The sequence below is a fragment of the Neolamprologus multifasciatus genome, chromosome 14, assembly GCF_963576455.1.
Source record: "Neolamprologus multifasciatus chromosome 14, fNeoMul1.2, whole genome shotgun sequence".
Taxonomy (NCBI): domain Eukaryota; kingdom Metazoa; phylum Chordata; class Actinopteri; order Cichliformes; family Cichlidae; genus Neolamprologus; species Neolamprologus multifasciatus.
This window is the reverse complement of record NC_140452.1, coordinates 37,304,101-37,330,420: the sequence shown is the minus strand read 5'-3', so window position 1 is coordinate 37,330,420 and position 26,320 is coordinate 37,304,101. Positions and strand designations below refer to the sequence as shown.

Genomic DNA, 26,320 nt, shown 5'->3' with positions numbered 1-26,320 from the left:
TGGGCAATCGTCGGTAAATTCATCTTTTTACTTTATGTGAAGTGTGACTTTTTACTTGGAGCCTGTTGGTTCAGCATCGACTGCACAATGACGTCATTGCGTCAGCGCCCGTGAGTGTGTGCGTCGGGACGGGGGCACGGAACTGCTATAGGGTCGACGAGTAGTCGAAGATGAAAGAGAAGGATGGAAATGAAACAGCGGTTTTTTAAATCGAGACACTGACTTGTCTGCAACAATAATATTCGTAGTGTCAATACGGAGCGAATGTTGCATGAGGACTCGCAGAAGAAGGGCTTCAATCGTGGTAAGGTAGTGAATGTAAGGAGAGTTGAGGAGGGCTGTAGCTTCTGGGGCTTTTTTGGAGAGGGAAAACAACATGGCTGCGGTGGAGCTCGAATGGATCCCAGAAACGTTGTACAACACTGCTATCTCGGCTGTGGTGGACAACTACAGCCGGTCAAGAAGGGACATACGGTCCCTCCCAGAAAATATACAGTTCGACGTCTATTATAAGGTAGGATTTAGCAGTAAGGAGACTCTCAATGATGTGACAGCTAACATCCTGTGCTAGTTTCTGTGGTCAGCTGCTAACACTGCTTGCTAACGTTAGCGAAATGTCGGTAACGTTAGACTAGCTATCGAAAATTCCTCCTTAGGAATCTGATTTGGCTAACGAACAAGTTATCCTGCTTCAACCGTTCTCGACATTACAGAAAGCTAGTGTGACAGTGTGTGTGTTGAAGCGGATTATTAAACTGCATCGAGACTGTCGCTAATTACCCAAGTGTCCATTTAAATGAACTGGTTCCGTGATGTGTGGTGTTTTTTGTGTTGTCATGTCCAGGTCTGACCCACTTTGGCTAAAGTGACGTTAGCCGTTCTCACATATAAAGCGCATCGCTTACAACATACGTGTGCTTTTACAAACAATCACCATCAGCTTTCCATAAAGACGGACAGCGATATTAAACCACTGTAACCTTGACAGCGATTCTTTCCTTCTGATACGTGGAGTTGGTTAAGTGTCACACCGAGGTCAGGCGTCACAGACAGAGGAAGGATTTTAAAAACATGAAGGTCGCGAATACAGCATGTTTCACAGTTACTCGATCTTCACCCACCAGATAATTCCAGATGCCCATAAAATGTACACTAGGATCTGATATTTGTTTAATCTACGGGTGCATCTTTAGATCCTTTATTGATGTATACCTGATGTGTAACTCTAATACTTTGACGGAAAAAACCTTTAGTCCACCCAGTCATGGTATGCTAACTATTTAGTAATGATAAAAGTAACACCATGTGTTAAAACCAATTGCGTGAGAAGTGTAAAAATCCTTTGAGTGTTCTCTTTGGGGTTAATATTGTAGCCACAAATATGTGCAAATGTGTTTGGAGATTTTGTTTGTAGTTGCATGTCATTTGGATCGAGGTTGTAAATATAAAAAATGTAGTGTAACATCAATCTATCAAACTGAGAGGCCTGTCTAAATAACTGATTGTGACTGCAATAACAACAACTTGTCATCATTTCCAGCTGTTGAAGAACAGATTTCAGACTTCTCAGCCATTTCTCTCCCCAGCTGCATATTTACAGATTAATTTGCACATTAGTAAATCTAGGTACACTTAAGAATGCAATTATAGCCAAAAACCATTTGCAGATTCCTGTAAACATCGCAGTAGGCCTGTAGACAACCGAAGAAAATCATAGTCGACTGAAAACAGTTTTCAGCCAATCAATTGGATGCAGCGATTGAGGGAAATCTGCGCATCATTTTTAGATTAACTAAATAGGCCATAGTGCACTCAGTGTATTCAAGCCTCTCAGCTTTATTAGCCCAAGTAAACAAAGTGAACCCAGTTTATTTTATAAGTATGACAGACACCAGGTTACTGTGCTGCTGCCCATATTCATATCATTTCTGATATTAGAACAAAATCGTCAGTGTAAGAAGTATTGTAGAAAAATAGCTACAGGCAAAAATGCCCTTATCTTGGATCGATCTTGATTTTCCTGAGAGACGAGGTTTCACATCCAGCTTGGCATGGTTGTAGTTCATCTTACTGGCAGGTGCTGCAGCCATTGAAGCTGTCACTGGTCGGCCAGGTTCTGATATGATCACACTCAAAACTTCAAACATTAGACATATAAGCTAATGGGAACATTTTGTGGCAAATTAGCAATCAGAACATGCTGTTGTTAACCTGCAAACTGCAGTGTGCCCGCCCCCCCACAAGGAAAAAAAATAGAGCTTCACGTGCATTAAGGCAGGGGGCCAATGGAGCTAAGAACTGGGGCAATTTGGTAACTTTGATTCATGTAGTCCTTCTGTTTATGTGCGCCTCTCTCTGAGTCTTAAGACACAGAGGGAAAAATAATTAGTTTTACTCCACGTGTCTTAAGGCTAAGTTGGGAAGAAATTGGGCACTGTGGGTTTCTGTGTGTTCTCATGATTTATAGAGCAGTCACTGGAAATTCAAAACACTGCCTCCTGACCAATCAGTGTTTAGGAAAATGGTGTCTCTCCCGGGAAGATCCCTTTGGATAGTAAGAGGGTCTGAAGTTTTTTAGTAGTGTCAGTTTGTTTTTCCCTGATGAGCAGTAGTAAGAGGAAATATTCCTTATGAATAAATATTCATATTCTGTGTTCCTTGATTATTATTATTATTAGGTTTTATTTTCTCATTGGTTGCAGATAAATTAGATAAATAAAAAAAGGCTCCTCTTTGTACTTGTTGAACTTATTATATTCAATTTGCAAGCAGTGGTTTGAATTCCATTTTATTTATTTATTCTGAGCTTTTTTTCTCACACCAACAACACGACAGCAGCTGGAAAACAAACTAAAATGGTGCTTTTGCAGTGTTGCTGACCAAAGTGCTTAAACGTTCAGATAAAGAAATGATATGCTGAGTGTGTTAAACTTACTTTGTGCTGCAGGTTCCAGATAGAGTCAAGGTGACATAAAACCTTCATTAGACACTGTCAGTGGTCCAATAGTAAGATTTATGGTATAAAAGTTTATTATAAATCCCTACTATATCTGTTTTCCAACAGTTAGAATTAAACCTTTAAGCTGTCACACAGCTCGTCTTCACACTTATGGAAAAGGGGAAAAGAGAGCATTTTCAATTGTGTTTGTATTGATTCATTAACATTTAAAAATACATGTTTATTGTCCTAGTGGGCACAAACCAAAGTCATTTTAGAAGCAACATTAAACACAGAAGCGATCTGAAACGCCGCTGGGCGGTTACTTTAAAACCCGTACAGACTTGAATGGGGAGAGAATTATAAGTTTAGGATAGGCTTTTATTGTCATTGTACATGTACAACAAAGGTTTGGGTGGTCTGCACCATCTGTGCATTTCAGTGGTCACTGTGACATAAACCCAGTAAAACTATCTTTGTTTTCCCCTGAAAGTTTTTCTTCTGCTACAAATGGACATGATTCTGTTACTTTCTTACGCTTTCGTTAACATTTCCTCCTTTTATATAATGACTCTGGTGCAAATCCAGTAAAAGCGCGAATAAATATTTTCGGTAAATAAACCAAAAGGTTTTTCCTTAGAGCTCAGATGCCCCAGTTCCCAGGAGAAACACAGTGACATGATGTCTGGGGCATGGACTCGATGTGCTCAGTGCCTCCTAACATGATTAGGAAAGCACAATAACACAAGTGCTGGTTTACCCATTTTGCTGATGTGTTTTTGATACGATATACTGGAGTTTTGCTCAGTGTGCTCAAATTTGCAATACATAACGATATGTATTGCAAAATAACTTTTTCTTGATAGAAAAATGAAACTATTGCGATAGGCCTCATCTCTCTCTCTTTCTCTCTTATAAAAAAAATGAATAGCCAATACAAATTAAGTAGCGCAGAGCCGAACCAATCACAGCCGCAGCGTCACGTTACGTAACTTGTTAGGCACAGCTCAAGTGCCAAGCCGCACATGTGTATTTGTTTGGGAAGCAGCCAGCCGCCGTGCCGGCCGGGTAATGGAGGAAATGAGTGTGCCGACTAGAGAAAAATCAACCGAGAGCTTGGGTGACCAGGTTACCGAAGAGAAAACAGATGACGGTTCCAATGCCGAAGAGATTGTCGAAAGGAAAGGCCAGAGAAGTTCCATAGTGTGGAGGTATTTCAGCTATTTGAAGTCTGACAAAAAACAGAGTAACACGCACTGTAAATTGTCCCGAAAGCATGTTCCCACAAAGTCTGGAAATACAACAAACCTTTTTTATCACCTGAAGCAGTGCCACCCACTAGAGCACGCTCAATGGAAGCGCTAATTCGTCGTCGAAAACAACCAGGGGAATCCCTGCGAAGCAGCAACAGTCAATTGAGTCGGCTTTCTCCAGCATCTTACCATATGACAAAAAAGCTAAGAGACACAGCACCATAACGAATGCCGTAGCTTACTGTCTCGCTAAAGACATGCTACCAATAAACACGGTCGAAAAAGAAGGATTCAAGCCGCTAATTAAGATAATGGATCCTCGTTACCAACTACCTGGACATAAACATTTCTCTCAGACAGCGCTTCCAAAGCAATATTATATAAGTTAGTCAATTTTGTCTCTTCCTCTGTAAAACAAACTAAGATTTATTTTTAGAATTAATATTTTGTTTCTAAGTGGAACTGACAATTTAGTCTGTTTTGTTCTATTTTGAAACTTAAATGCTTTAGCGGCTACTTTTTGTGTAGTTTGTAATATTTGCCTTTATTTTGCCTAAACTGAAGCCTCATTTTAAGTACATCTGCCCTGTTGAACTTATTATGGGAAATAAATATTTAAATCAAAACAAGCTGCTGATTATTTCACATTTTACTTGTGAGCAACGGCACATTTAAATCTTACAAATATAGTTATTTGGCTCATATCGTGATATATATCGTGATAAATATCGTTATCGCCTGAAATGAAAAAAACATATCGTGATATGAAAAATTCTTATATCGCCCAGCTCTAACTGACACTGATCTGAATGTCATTAGTAATACTGGAGAAATTCAAATATTAACCTTCTGATGTTAGGTGACGGGTCTTTTTACCAGTGTGCCAAATCATCCTGAGGGCAACATGAACATCTGTGGAGTTCATGCTAGAATTTTAAGCACCGTTCTAGACAATTGTCACTGTGTTTTTACACACACTATGAAATGGTGACACATAAATGGCACACACACCTAATATCATGAAGTTGTCTTGTCCACACTGCACACGGTTTCCTGTTTCTGGTTCCCACTGCCCTCCACAGCTAGGTGACTACTTGCGAGAAGAGCGTTTGACTTACATTACAAGCACTGAAAGGTTAAAGCTGCACAACCAAAATAACGCCCCAGTACAGCAGTGGCTGCAGTGCAAGTTTTCATTAGGTGAGATTTCATGTAAGAACCTTGGAGAGAGACATCTGTGATTAATAGTTTCCGTCACAAACACCACTATGGTGAGCCATTCGTGACAAGGATTATATGGATTATACTGTCTGTGTCCACAAGTGTACGAGGGTCTATTTAATCTGAGTGGTGTTGATTTTCTTATCAGAAGTGATTGTGATGCTCTGTATGGACATTCCAGGCAGACTGCAAGCAGAGTTGGAGGGTGGTGTCCACAGCAGCCCACGTGCATGTCCATAAACAAGCATAATCCTGGCTCAGTATAACAGTTTCCAGCTGAGTGCACTTTGATGACAGGCCAGACATCGGCAATTTTTTTTTGTTTAAACTCCTGTTCAGCAGACAACATTGGTTGCATCACTTAAAGCTTCACTCCTGTAGTTACAGGTTAGACTGTCATTTACCTGCAGCTGAAACATCGGTTCCCCTGTACATTAAGAAATTTGACTTGTTGCCTATAGAGATGACATCTGTTGTATTGTTACTGAATCTCATGTCTCACTGTGCTCTCAGCTCTACCAGCAGGGTCGACTCTGCCAGCTGGGGGGAGAGTTCTGTGAGCTGGAGGTGTTTGCTAAAGTGCTGCGGGCTTCAGACAAAAGGTAAGAACATAATGGGGCCACACTGTGCCCATCACTCTCCTAAAGTAGTTTTCACACATCCACTGCAGTCCTGAGCAGGTTCAGCAGAGTCTGAGATTAACCATAAACTGCAAGTTGATTACCTTTGAGATCAGTTAACTCCGAGTACGTTCACCTTGAGTTTAGTGTGTGCGAGTAGGGAAAGAAAGCCACCGTCAATGGAGCTTTGATAGCACAATTCACCATGGCAACACGTTAAATGAAAAACAGAACTTCCATCTTAATCCAGTAAAACGAGGAATATTAATATTCCTAACCTTTGGATACCCTTTGACTACTAAACATAGAGGAAGTATACACGTATATGTCACTGTACACTGGGATGTTAAACTTTAAATTTAGGAGGGTAGAAAAGAGTCATTTTAATCAGCTCTGGCCATGTTGTCATCAGTAAAGATGGTATTTGGAGTTTGGGGAATGCCAGTTTTTTCATCAATCACCAAACTTGCATTTTCATTTGTTCATACTGGAATCCTCTTTTTTCTTCTTCTTTTTTCCAACAGTAGATGGAACCAGTTTTTACACTGGAACCAAGCATATGTTTAGTCGGGTGCTCTAAATGATGTTAAACATGTTTTTAGTTAACCAGAGAAATCAGTTTTTAGCTCTTTGTCATGTCCATTTGAAGTTTAAAACTCTTTTGTCCACTCTGTTAAATGTAGTGTCAGGCAGACTGATAGGTGTGAAACACTAATGATGCTGGAACAGAGAGGAAGGAAGTGATGTCCATCAACCAAAACTCTACTATTGTGATTGCTTCCATCATATAATTTCTAACTAGAGAATTTAAGGTCTTGTTTGTAGATCGTTGAAAACACATTTGACACCTATCACATTGTTTCATGTGAATCTTCTTTAGACTGAGGAATGCCCATATATGGAAATGAGATCCCTTCTGTATGACGAGGACATCAACTGCGTACACTGACCTGTTGTTCATTTCTTGACGGTCCCTTGTGTGATATTCTTACTGCTAGTTAACTGTGCCAGGTGTTCTGTACAGTAGGGATGGTGCCATGCTGTCTACGGCCGTGTCTGATGAGAATCTGTTTACGCTAAAAGCTGCTTCTGCACTGGATTTTTTTAATTTTTTTATTTTTTGTGTTTCCTGCAATTTGACTGTTGACCCGATGTCTCCCTTTGACTTCATCACTGCAGACACCTCCTGCACCACTGTTTCCAGGCCCTGATGGACCACGGTGTGAAAGTGGCCTCAGTTCTGGCAAACTCCTTCAGCCGCCGCTGCTCCTACATCGCCGAGTCTGACGCCCACGTCAAAGAGAAGGCCATCCAGTTTGGCTTTGTGCTGGGTAAATGTCAGGGCTGGGCAGTGGAGGCTTCAGATAAGCACTGTGTGGGATAGAAGTGCAGAGCTGTCCTTATGTTAGGTGGTTGATAACGTACAATATAAAAAACATATAATGTGGGCCATATTAGGGCTGTCGATATGACCAAACTCTCATATCCCGATATAAAACATCTATCGTCTGATAACGATATAAATCACAAAAATGTAACATTTTCTGTAAAGTCTGTGAATCTCGGGCAGCTCGACTTGCGGGAAGTGCTTCCTGCTGGAGTCGAGTGATTTAACCGATGCAGGAAACGATACATTTTTAGACATAAGTTGTAACGGCCGCCGTTTTCTTTGTGAGTATTTATTACACGGCGTGCTGCGGGGAAAAGCCTGTTCTAACGTTTGAGTCTAAGGTTTATTTTTTAGCACCTGGCGTCTTTTTTACTTCTCATCCGTAAATAATCTGCTCTTTCACGTGATTCAGTTTATTTTGAAAAGTCTCAACAGGATCTTGAGCTTTATTGTGAAAGGTTTATGTGGAACATAAACAACCGGACACACGATGGTGTTACCGTCGTTGTTGCTAACGACAACGCATAAAAACAGGCGCTTGTCCGTCCGTAGTGTGGTTATATTAAATATAAGAGAAAGAGAGAACTTTAAGAAATTAATAATAACTACAGTGACCATCAAAATAATGACAAAATATTGCCGTAAACAGTTTATTTTGCGACACCACGAAACAAACAATAGAGTAAAATGAAACGATAGATGTTTTTATATCGTCATCAGATATATATCGTTATATCGAACAGCCCTAGGCCATATGTATTATGATAATATGTTATTATAATAATTGTCATGTCATTGAGAGAATTTATTTAATATTTGATCTCCTACAACCCAGCCGGAGTTCTAGCTCCCACAGATCTCTGAAACATTAGTCAGTGAATTCCAGATACTCCCCATCTTAACTCATCATGTGTATAAAGCACACCTGTCTACAGAATCAGTTTCTTTCCAGTTTCTCCACCAAAGAACAAAATGACATGACATTAACCCAAAACATACCAACAAGGCAACAAAGGAGTGGATAAAGAGGAAGCTTGGCATTCCTATATGAAATTTGTGGAGTGAGCCGAAGCCTCAAGTTGCCAAGCAACAGCCATGTTTTAGAGTTTCTGTAAAGAGCAATGGGCCAAAATCCCTACAAGAAACATCTTACTGCTGTGCTTCCCAACAAGGGTTTCTCCACCAAAATACTAAATATTTATTTCACTTAGAAACTGATTTGCATGTCATTAACTTTTACATCATGTGTTTTTCTGGATTTTGGGTTGATGTTCTCTGTGCCTTAAAACTTAGAGACTGCTCATTTCTTTCTAAGTGACCAAACTTCCAGTCAAAGTTTGGTTTTAAGACCCTTGTGCTATGACCAGCAGACACCATAGTGGAGACCGTGTTAGACAGATGACTGTCATGTTTCTGTTTGTAGGTGGCTTCTTGTCTGATGCGGGCTGGTATGGAGATGCAGAGAAAGTGTTTCTGTCGTGCCTGCAGCTGTGCACGCTCCACAGCGAGGTCCTCCACTGCTACCGGGCTGTGGAATGCTGTGTCAGGTCAGTGTCAAAGAGCTGCTTATTTTCACCAAGGAACTCTGTGTCCTATAGTTACAATACCATAATTGTTAGATGTGCCAGATATGATGTTACACAAGTGTTTTCTCCCAGAACACTTAGGCGTCTGACAGCACAGCTTGAAATGTTAGTTGTGAATAAAAGCCACTGAGTGATTAATATGAAGAGCTGTTATACAGTCTGTCTTTATGTTTTTTATTATTTGATTCTTATCAGATGAAAACAGATAAAACACAGAAACTGTATCTCATCACAGACGGTTAAGCTTTCCTTCTGAGTGGAAGTAGCAGCTATCTGTCATGGAGTAACAACACTAACTGTTATAAACTAAAAAAGCAACATTGTTAGAAGTACCATGGGCCCATATTTAAGGCCTTGTATATAAATGAATCCTATCAAATGGTATTGATGAATAAACTGAACACTGTAGAGCTAAGAAAAAGCTGCAAAAATGTTTGATACAGATGTTTCTGTAGCATATTTGGTGTGTTGACAAACATGTAAGCTGTGGTGCAGTTTTATATGAGCTCTGCTGTCTCTGTAGTGTGTAACCGAGTGGGTGTGATGGGTTGTCCGTGATGGAGAGCAGTTTGTTCAGTGACCGCCTGTCCCTGCTGCCCAATGACGATTCCAGATTAGTTTGTTGATCCTGCTGACATGTCTACCAGCATCCGGAGAAAGTAGAGACTGTTCATCCACCTGTTGTACACAGCATCACTGTTGGGTTCTCCAGTTCAGTGTCCAGTCATTTAAGTGAACTATGGAAGTCAGCAACCATCTTTGTCCTGGGGACGATCAGGAAGGGGAGATTTAGGGCTGGGCTATATCATACCGTTCACGGTAATACCGGTGTAATTTTGGGCAACGATAGGAAAATTAAATATGGCGATAGAATATGGATAAACCGCGCATGCGCAGTGCCTTTGTTTACATACGCACATGGCGGCGATGCAGAATGAGAAGAGTGAAAGCGGATCGTTAAAGGAAACGGATGAACCAGAACTGGTTTGTAAAAATGCTGCAGCTTCACTGGTGTGGAACTGGTTTAGCTTTTGTCCGTCAGATATACAACAAAGCACTATTTTTGGTAGAGCATGCTAGCGGGCCGTCGTTATTACCGTGTTGTTTGGAGAATACGGCGCACTTAAAATCAATCCTTTGATTTTTCTGAAAGTCGACAGAGCCCCTTATAATCCCGTGTGCCTTATGTATGAACTCTGGTTGTGTTTACTGACCTCGAAATGATTTTATGTACACGGCGCTCGAAAATCTGTCAAATGTTTTAGTACGACTTTGCTAAGCTACGAAGCCGCACCGCTTGATGGATTGTCAGAGCATTATGGCTATCGTAGGCGGAGCCTCACGGAGTGATACGTGCTGTGCTTCAACATAATATTACCGTATTGTGTGTGTTTAACCTCTTTTTAAGTTTTGTGGATATTATACATGGTTATGCTGAGGATATGTTGGCCAGTTTCCACTGGAAATGCCTTTTGGTTAAACTGTCAGCAAAGAATTTGCACTGTTACATTTTTATGTAACTTTAATGCAGATAAAAAACAGCTGCTTGTTTAAGTGAAAATACATTGATGGGTTTTTTGCACTAATAAAGTTGTGGAGTTGTAAAGTATTTTGTCTAGTGTCAGTTCACAATACAGTTCACACAGTATCACAAATTTTCAAATGTATATGGTGATAAATATTTTTGGTCATATCGCCCTGCTCTAGGGAGATTTTTGTTGGACCATCCCACAAAACGTCTCACCAGTACCTGTACTCTGACTCCTGCCCACCCAACCACTGCAGTGTCGTTAGAGAGCATCTGCATGTGGCTCGATTCGCTGTTACACTGGAAATCTATAGTGTAGAAAATCAACAGGACTGTCCCGTGTGGTGGTACTAACACCACATTAAAGATGGGGTTCACCATCCGTACAAACTGAGGAATGCAGGAGACGGTAGCAGTGGTGACAGCCATCCTGAGCCACTTCTCTCATACATGCACACACACGTGTTGCAAATTGCGGAAAACTGAATCCAGTTATTTTCAGTGCAACCAGTGCAGCAGTTTCCTTCCACAGCTTTTGTTGTTTTTAAATGGACAGTTATGCAGTAATACAGCAGATAAGACTGAGACTGAAGCGTCCCTGTCTTCTCTCTTCAGGCTGCTTCATGTCCGTAATGGCAACTGCAAGTACCACCTTGGGGAGGAGACCTTCAAGCTTGCTCAGTCTTACATGGACAAACTAGCCAAACATGGCCACCAGGCCAACAAGGCAGCGCTGTACGGCGAGCTCTGTGCCTTGCTCTTTGCCAAAAGCCACTATGACGAGGTGTGTAGCTTTGACCACTGATGGTGCTTTACAGTTTTGATACTGAGACAACTGAAAGTCCTTTCTGTCTGCAATGACCTTGTCTCTCAGGCGTACAGGTGGTGTATAGAGGCTATGAAGGAAATTACTCCAGGGCTGCCTGTCAAAGTAGTGGTTGATGTCCTTCGCCAGGCCTCCAAGGTAACACTCACACATGTATTTATCGCTCAGATCGGTCTTCGTCTGAATTTTTACACTAGTATTCCAGACGCATGTGTAAACTGTCTCTTCCCTGCAGGCCTGCGTGGTGAAAAGAGAGTTCAGAAAAGCAGAGCAGCTGATCAAACATGCAGTGTTTCTAGCAAGGTAACCCGCTGGGTGTAATGAAGACTCAACAGGGTACTTTCTAACGCCGCAGTTTCTGACTGAAAATATTGTCTTACAGAGAACATTTTGGACACAAGCATCCCAAGTACTCCGACACGCTGCTAGATTATGGATTTTACTTATTAAATGTGGACAACATATGCCAATCGGTTGCTATTTACCAGGTACGTAGAGCAATGTGCTACAGGAGCATGCTCTTGTTTTCAGGGATGTTATTTAATTCAATCTTGTCTGATGTACAAATCCCAGACAGCTCTGGATATCCGACAATCGGTCTTTGGGGGGAAGAACATCCATGTTGCCACAGCCCATGAAGACCTAGCCTACTCCTCATACGTGCACCAGTACAGCTCTGGGAAATTTGACAACGCTCTGTGAGTGCATCTTCTCAACTCGGCTAATTACATTCCTCATGAGCTGCCTTGTAAATGTAGTCCAACACCAGAAGTCAGACTCTGGTGTTTAGGAATGTGTATGCAGCTGCACATATCAAATGTTTAACTGTAGACACGGGCAGACGTAAAGATGACTGGAGATGCCTGTTGTTGTGTAATTAATCATGTGATGCTCCTCGTGTATACAAAGGCTGTGATTCAGCATTGCCTAATGGTGAGACCTTTGATCCACTTTTGGACCGTATGAGCTGCAAAACAACTTTGTTCAATGGAAACGATATTCTTGGAAGTGTTTGTCCCCAATATGTAGAGTTACAGCCAAGTCTGAGCTACAGCGCTGTGTTTGTCCCTCAGATTCCATGCAGAACGTGCCATAGACATCATAACTCACATTCTGCCTGAGGACCATCTTCTGCTGGCCTCCTCTAAGAGAGTCAAAGGTAAGGCAGGCAAAGTGGACAGTAGTATTGGGCTCGTGTGTGATTGGCTGCTTGTAATAAAGTACCTTGAAAGAATAATTTAAAACTGGTTCTTTGCTAAGTTGTCTATTTGTAGGTCAAACCTTTGTGGTTTGACAAATTAAAAAAACCTTCAACAAGTGAGTGAAAAAGCAGCCAAAACAAACAGTTTGAAAGAGCTTCAGGACGCCTGGAGAATTATTGATTAAGACCAGTTTACTGGGAGAGTCTGAATCCTTTGAAACATAAGAAATTAGGGATAGCTCAAGACTTTTGCACAGTGCTGTATCTGTTTGAAGCTGTACATTATGTCTTATAGACTCCATCCGCGTTTGCTTGTTTTTCCCCAACAGCCCTGATTCTGGAAGAAATCGCCATCGACTGTCACAACAAAGAGACAGAAGAGCGCCTCCTGCAGGAGGCTCACGACCTGCACCTCTCCTCACTGCAGCTGGCCAAGAAGGCTTTCGGAGAGTTCAACGTACAGACAGCCAAACACTATGGCAACCTCGGACGACTCTACCAGTCCATGAGGAAGTTTAAGGTGAGGAGGACGTGTGTGGTTTGTAATATTTTACACAATAATTACAATTAAGGGGCATAAACCATCCCAGCGTGTGCAGGTTGTGCTGCCTTGTGATAAAAATAATCTCAGTGTAAGAAAAGGCAGAGAACAGCTTTCCATATTCACCTCATCTTGATTAAGAGATGAGTGTTTGTGTGAGTGAGTCACATTGTGCTCAAACCACTGTTTGTGGGAGACTGAAGGGTTTTTGCTATTTAAAGCCAGAAATGATGAGATGTGAAATATTGTCATTGCAGTTGGTGGGGATTACACAAATATCAGATGGTGCACATTTCTAAAGAGTGGGCACCAGTCTTAGGCTACGTTCACACTGCAGGTGAAAGCGCATCAAATCTGATATTTTTGACCCTATGCGACCCATATCCGATCATGGTGTGACAGTGTGAACGGCACAAATCCGATCTGGGTCACTTTCGTATGTGGTGCTGATTCCGATACATATCTGATGTTTTAGAAAGCTGCTGTTTGATGGTCATGTCGTATTAAATCCGTCTTTTACGTCACTGACACAAGACAGACGCCAATTATCAGCAGCGGAGCGCCCGAGAAGACATCGTGAACGCTTCCTGGTCATCCGGTGAAACTGTTGGGAAGACAACGTTGGAGAAACGTGAACATTTTATTTGTACTGTATAATCTGCAGATTCTGACAGAAATCTGCAACTATCCTTTGAAGCACCGCTCCTCTAAAACAGCAATAAGGATCATTATTAGGTTATTTACATTATTATGTAAATAACAAAATAACTTAAAGCAAAATTGGGAAACGTAAAGTCCGAAGTCTTTATATTAAGGCCATCAGTCAAACAATACTGTAGCTCTGGGTCTAAACAGAGCGCGTTGTGTGTGACGTCTTCTTTTGCGCATGCGGCCGCTTTAAGCGTTCACACTAGAGCGCGTTTACTGTCGCATTTTATTTGTAGTGTGAACGAGCAGACAAAAAAATTGCATTTGATGAAAAAATCAGAATTGAGCATCAAGACCTGCAGAGTGAACGTAGTCTTAGATGCTGTCTTTGGCCTATAGTGGAGGTTAAAAGTAATCCTGCAGAAGTTGTAGTCTGCAGCTGAAGTGACTTTGGGCAAGTATCTAACATCCTGCTGTTAATGAGCGACCGACTTGGGACTACACGTTATTCCTTTTAGTCCACTGGAAATGGACTGGAAAACAGTTTAAGTGTGAAAGGCCATAACTTGCTTTCACAGAGTGTAATGTAACAACTTTACTTTGACCCAGTTACAACACTTACAGGCACTGAACCAGTGGAAACGTAGCTGGATGTTTGATTTATGGGAAAAGCCATGGAAACCAAATAAATATTGCCTTTGAGTTTTGTCTTTGTTTGTGATTCACATCTCTTTGTCTTGCACATGTATTTGTGTAACCAGGAGGCAGAGGAGATGCACATCAAAGCCATCCAGATTAAGGAGCAGCTACTGGGCCACGAGGACTACGAGGTGGCTCTGTCTGTGGGTCACCTGGCCTCCCTCTACAACTATGACATGAACCAGTACGAAGATGCAGAGAGGCTCTATCTGCGCTCCATCGCTATCGGTCAGTAAGAGCAGAACAACTTCACGTCCATGTTTTTTAGTGTCACAGTAAATGAGGCCCAAGGCCTGATGTTGCTTCATCACAGAACATGTTGTACTGAGATGCATCATACTCAACCTACTTCTCAGTTAATTGCCAAGTTTTGCTGTTATTGTTATGTAATCATTTATGTAGAGCTGACTTGACTTCGCTACAATGGAAGAGGGTAAAATATTATCACAAACAAGTGTCACATGGTCTGTGATGTTTCTGTCCTCACAGGTAAAAAGCTGTTTGGCGAGGGTTACAGTGGGCTGGAGTACGACTACCGAGGCCTGATCAAACTCTACAACTCAGTGGGAAACTACGAGAAGGTGTTTGAATACCACAACGTACTGTCCAACTGGAACCGGTTGAGGGACCGGCAGTTTGCAGTGGCGGATGCCCTGGAGGACGTCAACACTACACCCCAGCAGACCCAGGAGGTGGTACAAGCTTTCCTATTGGCCCAGAGCCTAGGCCCCACCCGCCCCTGTCTCGGCTGATTGGTTGACCGAATGAGAAGGAGAAGAGAGGAGGGGAAAGAGACAAGTGGGTGGGTTTTAGCCTGGTGTGGACATGATTTGAGCCCAAAATGTGATGCTTCAGTTTCACAGATTAGTATCACAGCAAATTCAAACATCACTGGCAGCTTGGTTGACTTTATATGCTGCCAGTACACACAGACATAAAAAACAAATAGAGAAGACACTTATCAAACCTCATCAACACTCTCACCATCAAGATGCAGTCACTGCGTTTCTCCAACAGTAAGAGGACACATGCCTGAGACCGGGGACTCGAAAAGAAACGTCAGACGTCCTATAAGGATGACGCGCGACCTCCTCGCCTCTCATCTCACTCGCCTTTCTCTTCCTGGACAGCAGTTTTGCTTTTGTACCGTACCAGTGTAGCTCAGATCTGCGGGAGCGTCGTCACAGAACAGAAGCCGCGTTCTCGAGAGCTGCGCGACAGCATCTGTGGAACACCTGCACATCCATCAGCACCATCACTTGGCCGATCACAGCTGGAAATAGTTGGATATTTTTGACACTTGTACAGTTAAAGAAAATACAGATTGTACACTTGAGTTTTATTTGAAGGCTTTTTGTTGTTGTTTTTTTTTTTTTTTTTCTTTGCGATTAACTGAACGCGAACCCTCAAAGTTGCGTGGAGGAGAACGTGATAACACCAGGTGTGGTTTTTACACACAACAGCTTTTCACAGGTCTTTTTTTCCAGCTTAGTACTGACATAGCATCATTAAAATGCCAATAATTTATATGCAAACATATATGTTCATGTAGCCCTTTGTTTATGTTTTCTTACTGAATGAGAAATGGCTCAACACTATGATAACAAGGGACACGGATGGGAGGGCAAAGAGGAAGCTGCTACATGTGCAAAGGCTCCGAAGCCTCGCTTTGTTCACCTCGAGGCCGTATGTGTGAGTGAGTGAGTGGAACACACAACTCTCGGTGCCCGAGTGCTCCACCGATGACTACCAGCCTTACACCAGCTTGCAGTTATCTGTCTGTAGACGGACCCATATTTTGAAGTGCTAAATAAACTATTATATCCTTAACGGCGCTACAGTGGGGACCAATATTGTGTGCTTGTGTGCGTGTTTGCATAGCAGCCTGATTCTTGTGCATGTGGCCTCTCTGCTTCACACCCTCCTGTCAGAAAATTAAAGAAAAGTTCCTGATATGTTTTTCTGTTACTGGCCCATCGTTCAGAGTCTCACTGTCCAGAATCTCATCTGTTGCTTTATTTAAAAGCTCAGCTGTCATTCTTAGGCTGCTTTTCAGCTTTACTTGACATCTCAGCTCCATAGCAGGGGTGGGGGAACTCCAGGCCTCAAGGGCTGGCGTCCTGCAGGTTTTAGATGTGCTTGATCCAACACAGCTGGTTTAAATGGCTCAATTAAAAAGGTTTCCAGAGGCCTGACAATGAACTAATCATTTGATTCAGGTGTGTTGACCCAGGCTCATATCTAAAGCCTGCAGGACACCAGCTCTACAGCTGCCACGTTGGTATTTAAAGCTAACTTAGGCTCTCTAGTGGACAAAGTATGCAACGACCATTACATACTTTGTGTCGAAAGGGCTTTAAAGGAACATATTCTTATTTTCAGACTGTAATATTGTATCTTTTCATTATTCTCAGTTCTAAATAATCCTTATTGACCTTATCCTGAGCCTCGGGGCAGCCGCTCAAGTCAGTGTCCATCTGAAAACAGCTCTTTTAGTGCCTCTGTCTCTCTTAAAGCCAACTCTCTTCTGCCTGTCACACACAAATACTTTGAACAGCAGGTGTGTAGCCAGAGCTGTGTGCGTGACACAACCGTGTTAATGGGTTTGGCTCACTGACATGAGAAAACAAAACATCTGAACACCTAGTTGGTCCATTTTAAACCTGTTTGGATTTTGTTCTGTATATTTGGAGTAAGCTACAGTGCTGCCACAAAGTGTTTGCCTCCTGAGTTCTTCATTTCGTGCATATTTGTCACACTGCAGATTAAGATCATCAGACAACATTTAAAATGAGATAACATACGTTTTTAATTGATTTGTGATTTTTGTTAAGGGGAAAAAAGAACCTACCTGGCCCTGTTTGAAAAAGGAAAAAACAAAAACAGCATTTCATAAAAAGAACATCACAATAAGAGCGTGTGGAGGGAGTGGGAGTGGGCTGCTTGGATGATTAAGGATCTGGATGGAAAAAGGAATTCTGCTTTCAACCCGGAAATCCTGAAGGAAAACTTTTGTGACGTACAGCTCGAGCGTGCTCGGGTTACGCAGCAGAACAACACAATCCCAAATATACCAGCAGGTCCATGACCTTAAACAGGTTGTTCGTGCCCAACACCAGCGCTCCTCCATACTCGACCAGTTTTTAGATTTTAGGCCAGGTAGGTTTGGATAACTTTTGACCCTTAATCAGAATTTAAAAACGACATTTTGAGCTTGTCTGTGTAATATTAACAGTTGTACGATGACCTGAAAGTGAGACAAAAATGCAAAAAACAATGTATATATGAAGAACGGGGCAAGCACGTGTTCACAGCGCTGTTTATGTACCTGTGATCCTGTAAAGCCTTCCACTGCAGATGCTTTCAGTCTAATATTTAGTCCACAGTTTGGGAATCGCCAGCTTCTCTGGATGGGATTTTATCGTTAGTGCAATTCTAACATCACACATGGACCCTTGTTTCAGTAAAGCAGTCTCAATATAAGAGGTGAAGGAGAAATGAGCGCTTAAAGAGATGCTGCGTAACAGTGGCGTGAAGGCGTGGACGCATCCTGTAGCAGATGAAGGATGAGATTTTGCACAGTGGAGGCTGAACACAGGCTGATGGTGTGCAACGTTACTGAGAATGTGATGCCATGGATGAATAGTCTGCTGTTAATTTACTATTTAGTTTGTTTTGAAAAGAATGAATGAAGAAAACGAGCTTTGCCTTGCTGTTGCTTCAGTGCTGTCAATGTCTCCCTCTGTAACGTGTGAGTGGCTGTAGCTGAGGAGGAGGTGCAGCTCTCAGCTAAACACTCAGTGCTTTGGCTTAAATAGACCCCCCACTTTACTTGTAAACAGGTGCATACAAAGAAAAGAGAAGAATCATGAATATTTCTTTGTCTTAAGAAGTGAATCATGGAGAAACTTTGCATGATTTGACACTGTGTGCTGTGAGGGCTACGTCTGCATCTTCTCCAGAGGATTACAAAAAAGTTTCTAATCCAGCTTCGGCTGAGGGGCAAGTTCCTTTTTCCTGCTTGGCCGAGACGATCTACTGATGTCTGAAAGGGAATAGTGTAGTTCGAGTGGTGGTGTCGGGGGTGGGGGGCTCAGGACAAAGTTCAAAATGAGGCTGTGATGTCTCCAACAGCCCGCTTCTCTCTGCAGAGTTCAAAGGAGACGTGTGGGATGTGTTCACTGTTGTCCTGTTACTGCTTCACTGTTAGCTTCAAAAACATTAAAACATCGTTGACCATCACAGTTTCCCTCTTTGCTGTCCGTCAGCTGTACACATCTGGACTTCACCGTCCACATCCCAGCAAACAACAGGAACACGTTTAATTAATGAGATGAAATATTCAGTTTATTTGATACCTTCAAGTTTTCTTCCTTTAAGTTTAGGTGAGTTATAGTGCATAATACAGCGAGTTGAAGGCTACGAGTGGAAAGGAACTTCAGACTTTACTTTGCCACTACATTTCACTGTGAAACTTTTACTCCTTTTATAGACTAGCCTTACAGCTTCCATCACTGATATTTTACACACAAGACAGATTTTAAAGGGTTAACATTGCTGCTATACAAACATTTTTTTTACATATATTTGATCGTGCTGGAATTAAAAGTGTGCCCTGCAGAGCACATAAAAGAGGCAAACGAGGTAAAGTGTGCATAGTAGCAGGCACAGGTGGACGATCGTCCTGCGAGCATGCAGAGGTGGGATGCCCAGGATTTGTAAAGTGTTCACTCTGCAAAGTGCTTCTATCGCCAGGCATCACTGGACAGGAGAAATGAGGGTCGTTAGATCAGGTAGCGAGGCAGCAGAGAAAGCCATGAGGTGTCTTTGGATCAAGAAGGCAGATGTGTTGATGACTGCAGCTGCAGGTGAGAGAGGGTGTCTGATGTTGAGAGGTTTAAAACCTGCGATGACCTCATGTTACATCACTGATGATGCATCCCAGCACACTAGTCTGTCATGCAGACCTCAACCAGGCACCGCTCATCACCCGAACAACACCATCACTACAGCGACGCCCGGTGGGGGCAGGATTACGCTGTAGGGATGTTTTTCGACAGCAGGAAGTGGGAATGACTCGAGGATGAGGGAAAGAGGAATGCAGCACCATACGTAAACATCCTTGATGATAACCTGCTCAAGGGCACTATGGATCTCAGACTGGAGCAAATGTTCATCCTCCAACAGGACAGCGATGCTAAGCACACAGTTAAGATAAAGGAATAAATGGTATATGTCATATTTAGGCTCTGCTGTTGTTCCTGCAGCAGCACGCAGCTGTCCGAGCGGACGTTTGTTCCCACGTGAAGAACGACATTCACTGCCCACGAACAAAGCGCCAGCCACTGCAGCACCATGCTGCCTTTCCAATACAGTTACATTAGCAGATCATTTCCTTTTCTCAGGATGTAACGGCCACTAAACACTTTGCACACACAACACAGCAAACACCGCACACATTTGCTTTATTCGATTTTTACAGTAACGTTGCATTTTAAGCCTTTTAAATGGTCAAATAAAATAAATATATTTCAAATACATTTTATCTAACCATCAAAGTCTTAAGTCTCACAGATTTCCCTTTGGTAAACTGTCTTTCTGGGGGAATCACAGCAATGACAATGCAGGTGTTCAAGTACTGCTGACGTTCCAAAGACTTCCTGTCCCCTCTAAATGACAAAAGCATTATTCCACAGTCAAGGTAACAGGATGAGCCTCATCTGCCAAATGCAAATCAAATGTGATTTAAAAAGAGAAATTCAGCTCTTAGTTTCTTCCAGGTGCTCAATGTGTGTCCATATGCACCACACCTGCAGAGAGTTCTCCAGTGGACCGTTTGGGTTCATGTTTCAGACACATGAGCGTTTGCCACATAACCTCAGCACGCGGCCTGCAACCAGCAGCAACATCCCCACATGCTGGATCCACAGAGGCAGCTCCAACCAGTGGGGCAGCACTCCCACTGGCATGGAAAGACATTTATGTGGAGCTCAAACACGGTGGCAGGAGGATTACCGTTTGCCGTGACAGCCTGTACGAGTGGGGGGCTGCTGCCGAAACGAGTTTCTGATTCCTCTCGTGTTTTTGTGATTCTCTTTCCTTCATCTGCCCCCCCCCTCTCTCTCATTTCCCCCCATTCATCAGCTCCTCCTCCAAGTACTCCTCCCATCTTCAAAATACTCTCTCCCTCTCTGTCCTTCTGCACGTCCTTTTCAGCTTAATGTCTCTGTTGGTTGTTTTCTCCTTCCTCAGTCTCCACCTTCACGACTCATAATAAGCCTTCACTTCACCTCGCTGCTTATCCCACTTTACTTTTGAATACTTCCTCATCCAACCACCAAGCCTCCTTGCTCCACTTCCTCTGTGCAGAGGCTGCTCCAAACACCGCAGGTTGATTACGTCACCAATACCTCATCTCAAGTCTTTCCTGACCTCTGCACAACAGTTTTTGCTGGTATTTAAACAGAGCCTCGTTTTCATCGCCTTGTGCATGTGTGATGATGTGCTTCAAACGTAAGACCTTAAACAGCAGACTCCACAGCATGCCTCTGCCCAGGTTATCGACAGCTACATCCAGCCATGCTGCAAACCTGGAGGTCAGGCCCAGCCTCCTTGCACAGAGAACAGTGGGGCTTAGATGGGATTAAACAGCTCTTATCTGCACTAAGAACAGTGTGAAGCTCATATTCAAGCAGCCCATGCAGACAGTTCTTACTTGTCATATGGAAAACACAAGTGATAAAAACTTAATCAAAGCTTAATTGAATCCGCCATAATATATTATTGCTTATAGATAAAAAGCTGCTGTCAAAACATCACCAGGAGCCTAAATTCACCCACAATGTACATCAGGACAAAACCTGGACTCACAAAGACCAACACCTTACTAATACCTTAATAATGCTTAATAGTGCAGCATTGTTATAAAGTGCCACACTTATTTCCTGAACATTTACATTAGTCACACATCACTGTCAACATTATATTCAAACAGACCATTTATACAATCATATATAACTCACTGTAGCTAATTCATTTCTAAGTTAATCCCTTCCTTCTTTGGTTACCTCAGCACTATCTGCACAGTTACGTTGTTACATTATCTGTGCAAAATCGACAAAAATCTGTTTCTTCAGTTATTTATATCAATCTGTTCAGGGTTTACGGAGGGGTGGCAAATTAAAGGAAAACTTAACAAAGTCTCTTAGTACAGTTTTAGGATTAAAATAGGAGCTTCCATACTCTGTGAGAAAAGAAGGACAAATCAGGCCTGATTATTTAAGACATTGTATGTGAGGAGCAGGATTTTCAATTCTGGATTTAACAGGAAGCCAAAACAGGAGAAATCTGCTCTCTTTCTAGTCCCTGTCAGGACTCTTGCTGCAGCATTTTGGATTAACTGAAGGCTTTTCAGGGAGTTTTTAGGACTTCCTGATAATAATGAATTACAGTAATAGAAGTAATAAATGCATGAACTAGTTTTTCAGCGTCACTCTGAGACAGGATATTTCTAATTTTAGAGATGTTGCACAAATGGAAGAACGCAGTCTTACATATTTGTTTAATATGTGCGTTGAAGGACGTGTCCTGGTCAAAAATGACTCCAAGGTTCCTCACAGTGTTACTGGAGGCCAAGGTAATGCCATCCAGAGTAAGAATCTGCTTAGATACCATATTTCTAAGCTTTTCAGCGCCGAGTACAATGACCTCAGTTTTATCTGAGTTAAGAAGCAGAAAGTTAGTGGCCATCCAAGTCTTTATGTCTTTAAGACATTCCTGCAGTTTAACTAATTGGTGTGTGTTATCTGGCTTCATGGACAGATAGAGCTGGGTGTCATCTGCATAGCAGTGTAAATGTATGCTATGTCTTCTAATGATGCTGCCTAGGGGAAGCATGTATAATGTAAACAGAATTGGTCCTAGCACTGAACCCTGTGGAACTCCATAATTAACCTCAGTGTGTGAAGAGGACTCTCCATTTACATGCACAAATTGGAGTCTATTAGATAGATATGATACAAACCACTGCAGTGCAATACCTGTAATACCTACAGCATGCTCTAATCGCTCTAATAGGATATTATGGTCAACAGTATCGAATGCTGCACTGAGATCTAGCAGGACAAGCACAGAGATGAGTCCACTGTCAGAGGCCATAAGAAGGATCCTTTTAAATAGTCCAGAGTATGTGAAGCATTGTGGGTTAATTTATTATTAAACTGAGGCAGATAAAGTGCTTGAAGTTTACAGAATAAAGCGCTGTATGGTTAAAGGTAACTTTGAGTCTAAAGTGCCTTATGTGGTCAGTAAGACCTAAAAAAGTATTTTAAATAGTCTTGAAATGCCCCTCTTCACACATGGTACATGTATGATCAATTGCATATACCTGCTTAGCAGAAATGCAGAAATTATTAAAGTTATTTTCAGCAAAGTCATTCAAAAGTTGTCCTCACAGATCCAGTGAGCTAAACAGAGGGTGCGTTACCATCAAGAGATACACGCAGTGAGTAAAGAGGGAGAAACACTGGTAAGCAGCAAACACCAGCCAATCCTGATGTATCCTGAAAAACACAGAGACATGACAAACTTGATACACTTAAGGCCAGCTCACAATTTCTACACATTTTTCAAGTGTGGTCATTCTGCTTCAGCAGCTTCCCAACACACCGAAATGCTCCAGCAGGCTAACAAGCTGCTTTATGTTCACAGCACCAGTTAAGTGACTCGTTATACAAACACACAGCAACGTAACACAACTCAGTGTTTCTCACCAACAATATTCAGCCAGTAAAGCAGAACTTGGAGCCCCATCTTTGGTTAAAGCCAAAGTCTCATTGCAGAAATTACAACCTCTGTAACTACCCCCACAAATACGGCACCTGTGGTGTAATATATCCCCCAATGCTTTCAGTTTGTGTCTTGTACAGATTTCATGGGGTCGTTGAAGTGGCGCTTGTAGCTTTAAGTCCAAGTGCTACGAGGATGTAGCAACCTGAGAACCAATGGCTTTATACGGTCCTTGATAGAATGGCACGCCAAGGTCAGTTCAGAAATTTTAAAATTTAACGACTGAGTGGCCGTACGGCAATTGGGTATAATTTCAACCGTTTTACATTTTGGTGGAATAGAATATAGAAGCTGGTCTATGAAACGGCTGAAATTGTATGAGAGTTGCATGCTGGAAATCCATCTAGCATTCAGGGGCGGATCTAGAGAAATTTTCTTAGGGTGGCAAGGAAGTCAAATGCAGCCACAAAATAAAAGTCAGTAAGTATACACGTTTTTCATATAAATATAGTCTATACCTTAATTGTTTTCTGTAGCCCATATAATTAAACACTTTAGTTATATAACACATGCACATTTTGATTGTATGTACTGTATAGCCTATATAATAAATAAATAAATAAATATGTAGCCCAATAAGTATAAAATCCAGAAAGCAACAGAACATGGGGTGTTTGCTTTATAAACACAAGTCTATCTTCAGTTTCACATTTTTTTATTAGAAAAAACCCAAAATTGTTACGTGCTTAAATGACACAAAATGTCAGAAATCTGCACCGTCATGAACAAAAATCTAAACCTGACTTTTCATGATTTGTTAGGTTGACCCTCTGAGGTCCAAAATATAACTGGACATTTTTGACTCCTTTTGATTTTACATTTGTATTTCACCCTCAGATTGTTTCATTTTTATTTTCTTCCTGTCTTGTTCGGTATCATTGTTTTCAGCTCAACCCCATGTGTCTGAATTTAGTTGTTTTTTTCACTGACATGCTGTATTAACACAACTGATCTGAAATCACATAAAAAAAAAACATAAAATCCTAGTAGTTAGTTTATTTTACTGTCAAAACCACAGACATGTGGAGTAAATTATTTGTATAACTTGAAATGCAAATATAAATTGTACATTTTGAAAACTTGTGCACACATTTTATAAACATATACAACTATTTATCTGAAAATGCAACCAATACATCTGCATTTTTAAAAATTTGGTACAACCATTTAAAAATACTACTATAACTAAAATGAAAGAACAATCAGGTGTCACAATAAGATGCCCCACAAACTACTTGTGCCAGAACAGCACAGGGACAAACCTGCAGGCCTGACAACAGGATCACTGCTCCTGTTTTCACCTGGTCACAGTGTTTACATTGCAATGTGCCTTTGTGACAGTCATTAGTGGCCTCACTGACACACAAAACAAAACTATGACTACACAACACACTAACTAGACAACACAACATACTAACTATACACTCCACGCTAAACGTCACAAATCTCCCACATCTCAAAACTGGCTATCGATCTCTGTCTCTCTCTCGCTGTCTTGCTTTCCCCTCTTCCTAAACAATCAAATCCCAGATGCTGACTTTTTAAAAAAAATTGGTCGACATGGTGCATTTTTCCATCAAGAGGAAAGAGGTCTCTTTTTTTCTTTCTTTACTGTTTTTGCACTCTCATTAGAAGATGCTTTATTTAAAAATAAAAAAAACAAGAAAGAAGAAAAAAAACAAACGCTTGATGCAGCTTGCAGCATATGAGTTGGAAGTGCAGCGTGTCCGTGGACCTCAGAGGGTTAATAACACTCACTTTATTCCATTTCCAGAGTGTAACGACCAACCATCTGTCTGAAATCTGAAATTCCCTTGGTGTTGATTCAAAATGTGCTCTGGCACAATCATAAGCATCGCTTACTACTGAAAACAAGAGGTCCGCGCTGTGGGTTGAACCATTTGTTAATGATGGAGGGGGGTAACACTATGCAATATATTCATTTTTCGAATTTATATTCCCTGTTAACTGTAACTGCACTTAAAGTGTTAATACTATCTTATTTTAATAAACAACACTGTCATATGTAAAACTAGGGTGGCACTTTGGGTGGCAAGAGATAATTTTAGGGTGACACTAGCCACCCTTCTAGATCCGCCCCTGCAAGCATTATGACAAACTTTAAATAAGTATTTACGACTTTGGTGTAAAAATTCTGAACTACACAACGACTGACATAAGTGGACTACTTCCCACATTCACTGAAATGCAACAAACACCATATACGCGTTAGACACCAGATATTGCAAACTTTCATCTGCTATGTGCAGATCTCTTCTGACTGACCGTACCTTCGGGGGTCGCTGTGGGGAGAGTCAGCTAGCGTTATTTAGCAGCACCACCACACGGTGGGGCTGTTATCACTGCTTTAAACTGTGGCTGCACTCGTCGCACACTGACAGCTTGGTATGACTTCGCATACTAAGTAAAAGAGCTTTTTTGCATTTTCCCGGATAAGACTGAAAACCCTGCCTGAAGTCGAAACCCCCCACCCCTGTATGTGATTCGGGTTGCGCTCACCCGTATTAGAACTCGCAGATCAACTGACCTGTAGAGTCAGATCATGTGACAGAATGGAGGCGTCGCTGAAAAACATTCACCCGTTCACCACATACACATACCGCCAGGAGCCCATTTCACAATAAACGGATAAGGCGACAAACACCCCTGTCCAACTCAGCTCGTAACGTTTATTTCCTCACACTGCAATGACATGAGGGGAGCATGGGGGCCAAGGAGTCGAGGATAGGATTCCTGTCATATGACGAGGCCGTTAAGAGAGGTAAGCCAAAAATCGTGGGAAGTAGAAATCTATCGTTGCGCTAGGTTAGCTGTCTGCTTTTGGGCTAGCCATATGGAAAAGAGAACGTCCTGACCACCCGTTAAAGTGTAACGTTTTAACTGGGTTCACCTGTTATACGAAGTAGACGCCGGGTATAAAGTAAACGCACGGCCTCGATGGAATTGTTGTGCCCAGTATTCATTTCGGCATTAAAATTTGTCGAAAAGCTTCCTTATTTTT

The 26,320-nt window shown here is 41.9% G+C and overlaps 2 protein-coding genes across 4 annotated transcripts in view; both read left to right on the top strand.

Annotated features, from left to right (window-relative positions):
- The first annotated feature begins 98 nt into the window (after window positions 1-98).
- appbp2 (amyloid beta precursor protein (cytoplasmic tail) binding protein 2) lies at window positions 99-18,687 on the top strand. The gene is made up of 13 exons (XM_085130765.1): window positions 99-514; window positions 5,926-6,014; window positions 7,212-7,363; window positions 8,846-8,969; window positions 11,152-11,320; window positions 11,411-11,500; window positions 11,598-11,665; window positions 11,745-11,850; window positions 11,936-12,060; window positions 12,436-12,521; window positions 12,893-13,083; window positions 14,514-14,679; window positions 14,941-18,687. Exons 1-13 carry the CDS (start codon window positions 377-379, stop codon window positions 15,201-15,203), a joined length of 1,767 nt encoding a protein of 588 aa, XP_084986891.1. The 5' UTR covers window positions 99-376; the 3' UTR covers window positions 15,204-18,687.
- Window positions 18,688-25,703: 7,016 nt separating this feature from the next.
- Window positions 25,704-26,320, top strand: part of usp32 (ubiquitin specific peptidase 32) — a 75,169-nt gene continuing 74,552 nt past the window's right edge. Inside the window, exon 1 of one of the 3 annotated variants that reach the window (XM_085184473.1) lies at window positions 25,704-26,080. In XM_085184473.1, the coding sequence (XP_085040599.1) occupies window positions 26,023-26,080 (58 nt within the window). In that variant the 5' untranslated portion in view covers window positions 25,704-26,022. The remainder of the gene's footprint in view (window positions 26,081-26,320) is intronic. The other 2 variants (XM_085184470.1, XM_085184471.1) reach the window with 2 other exon arrangements.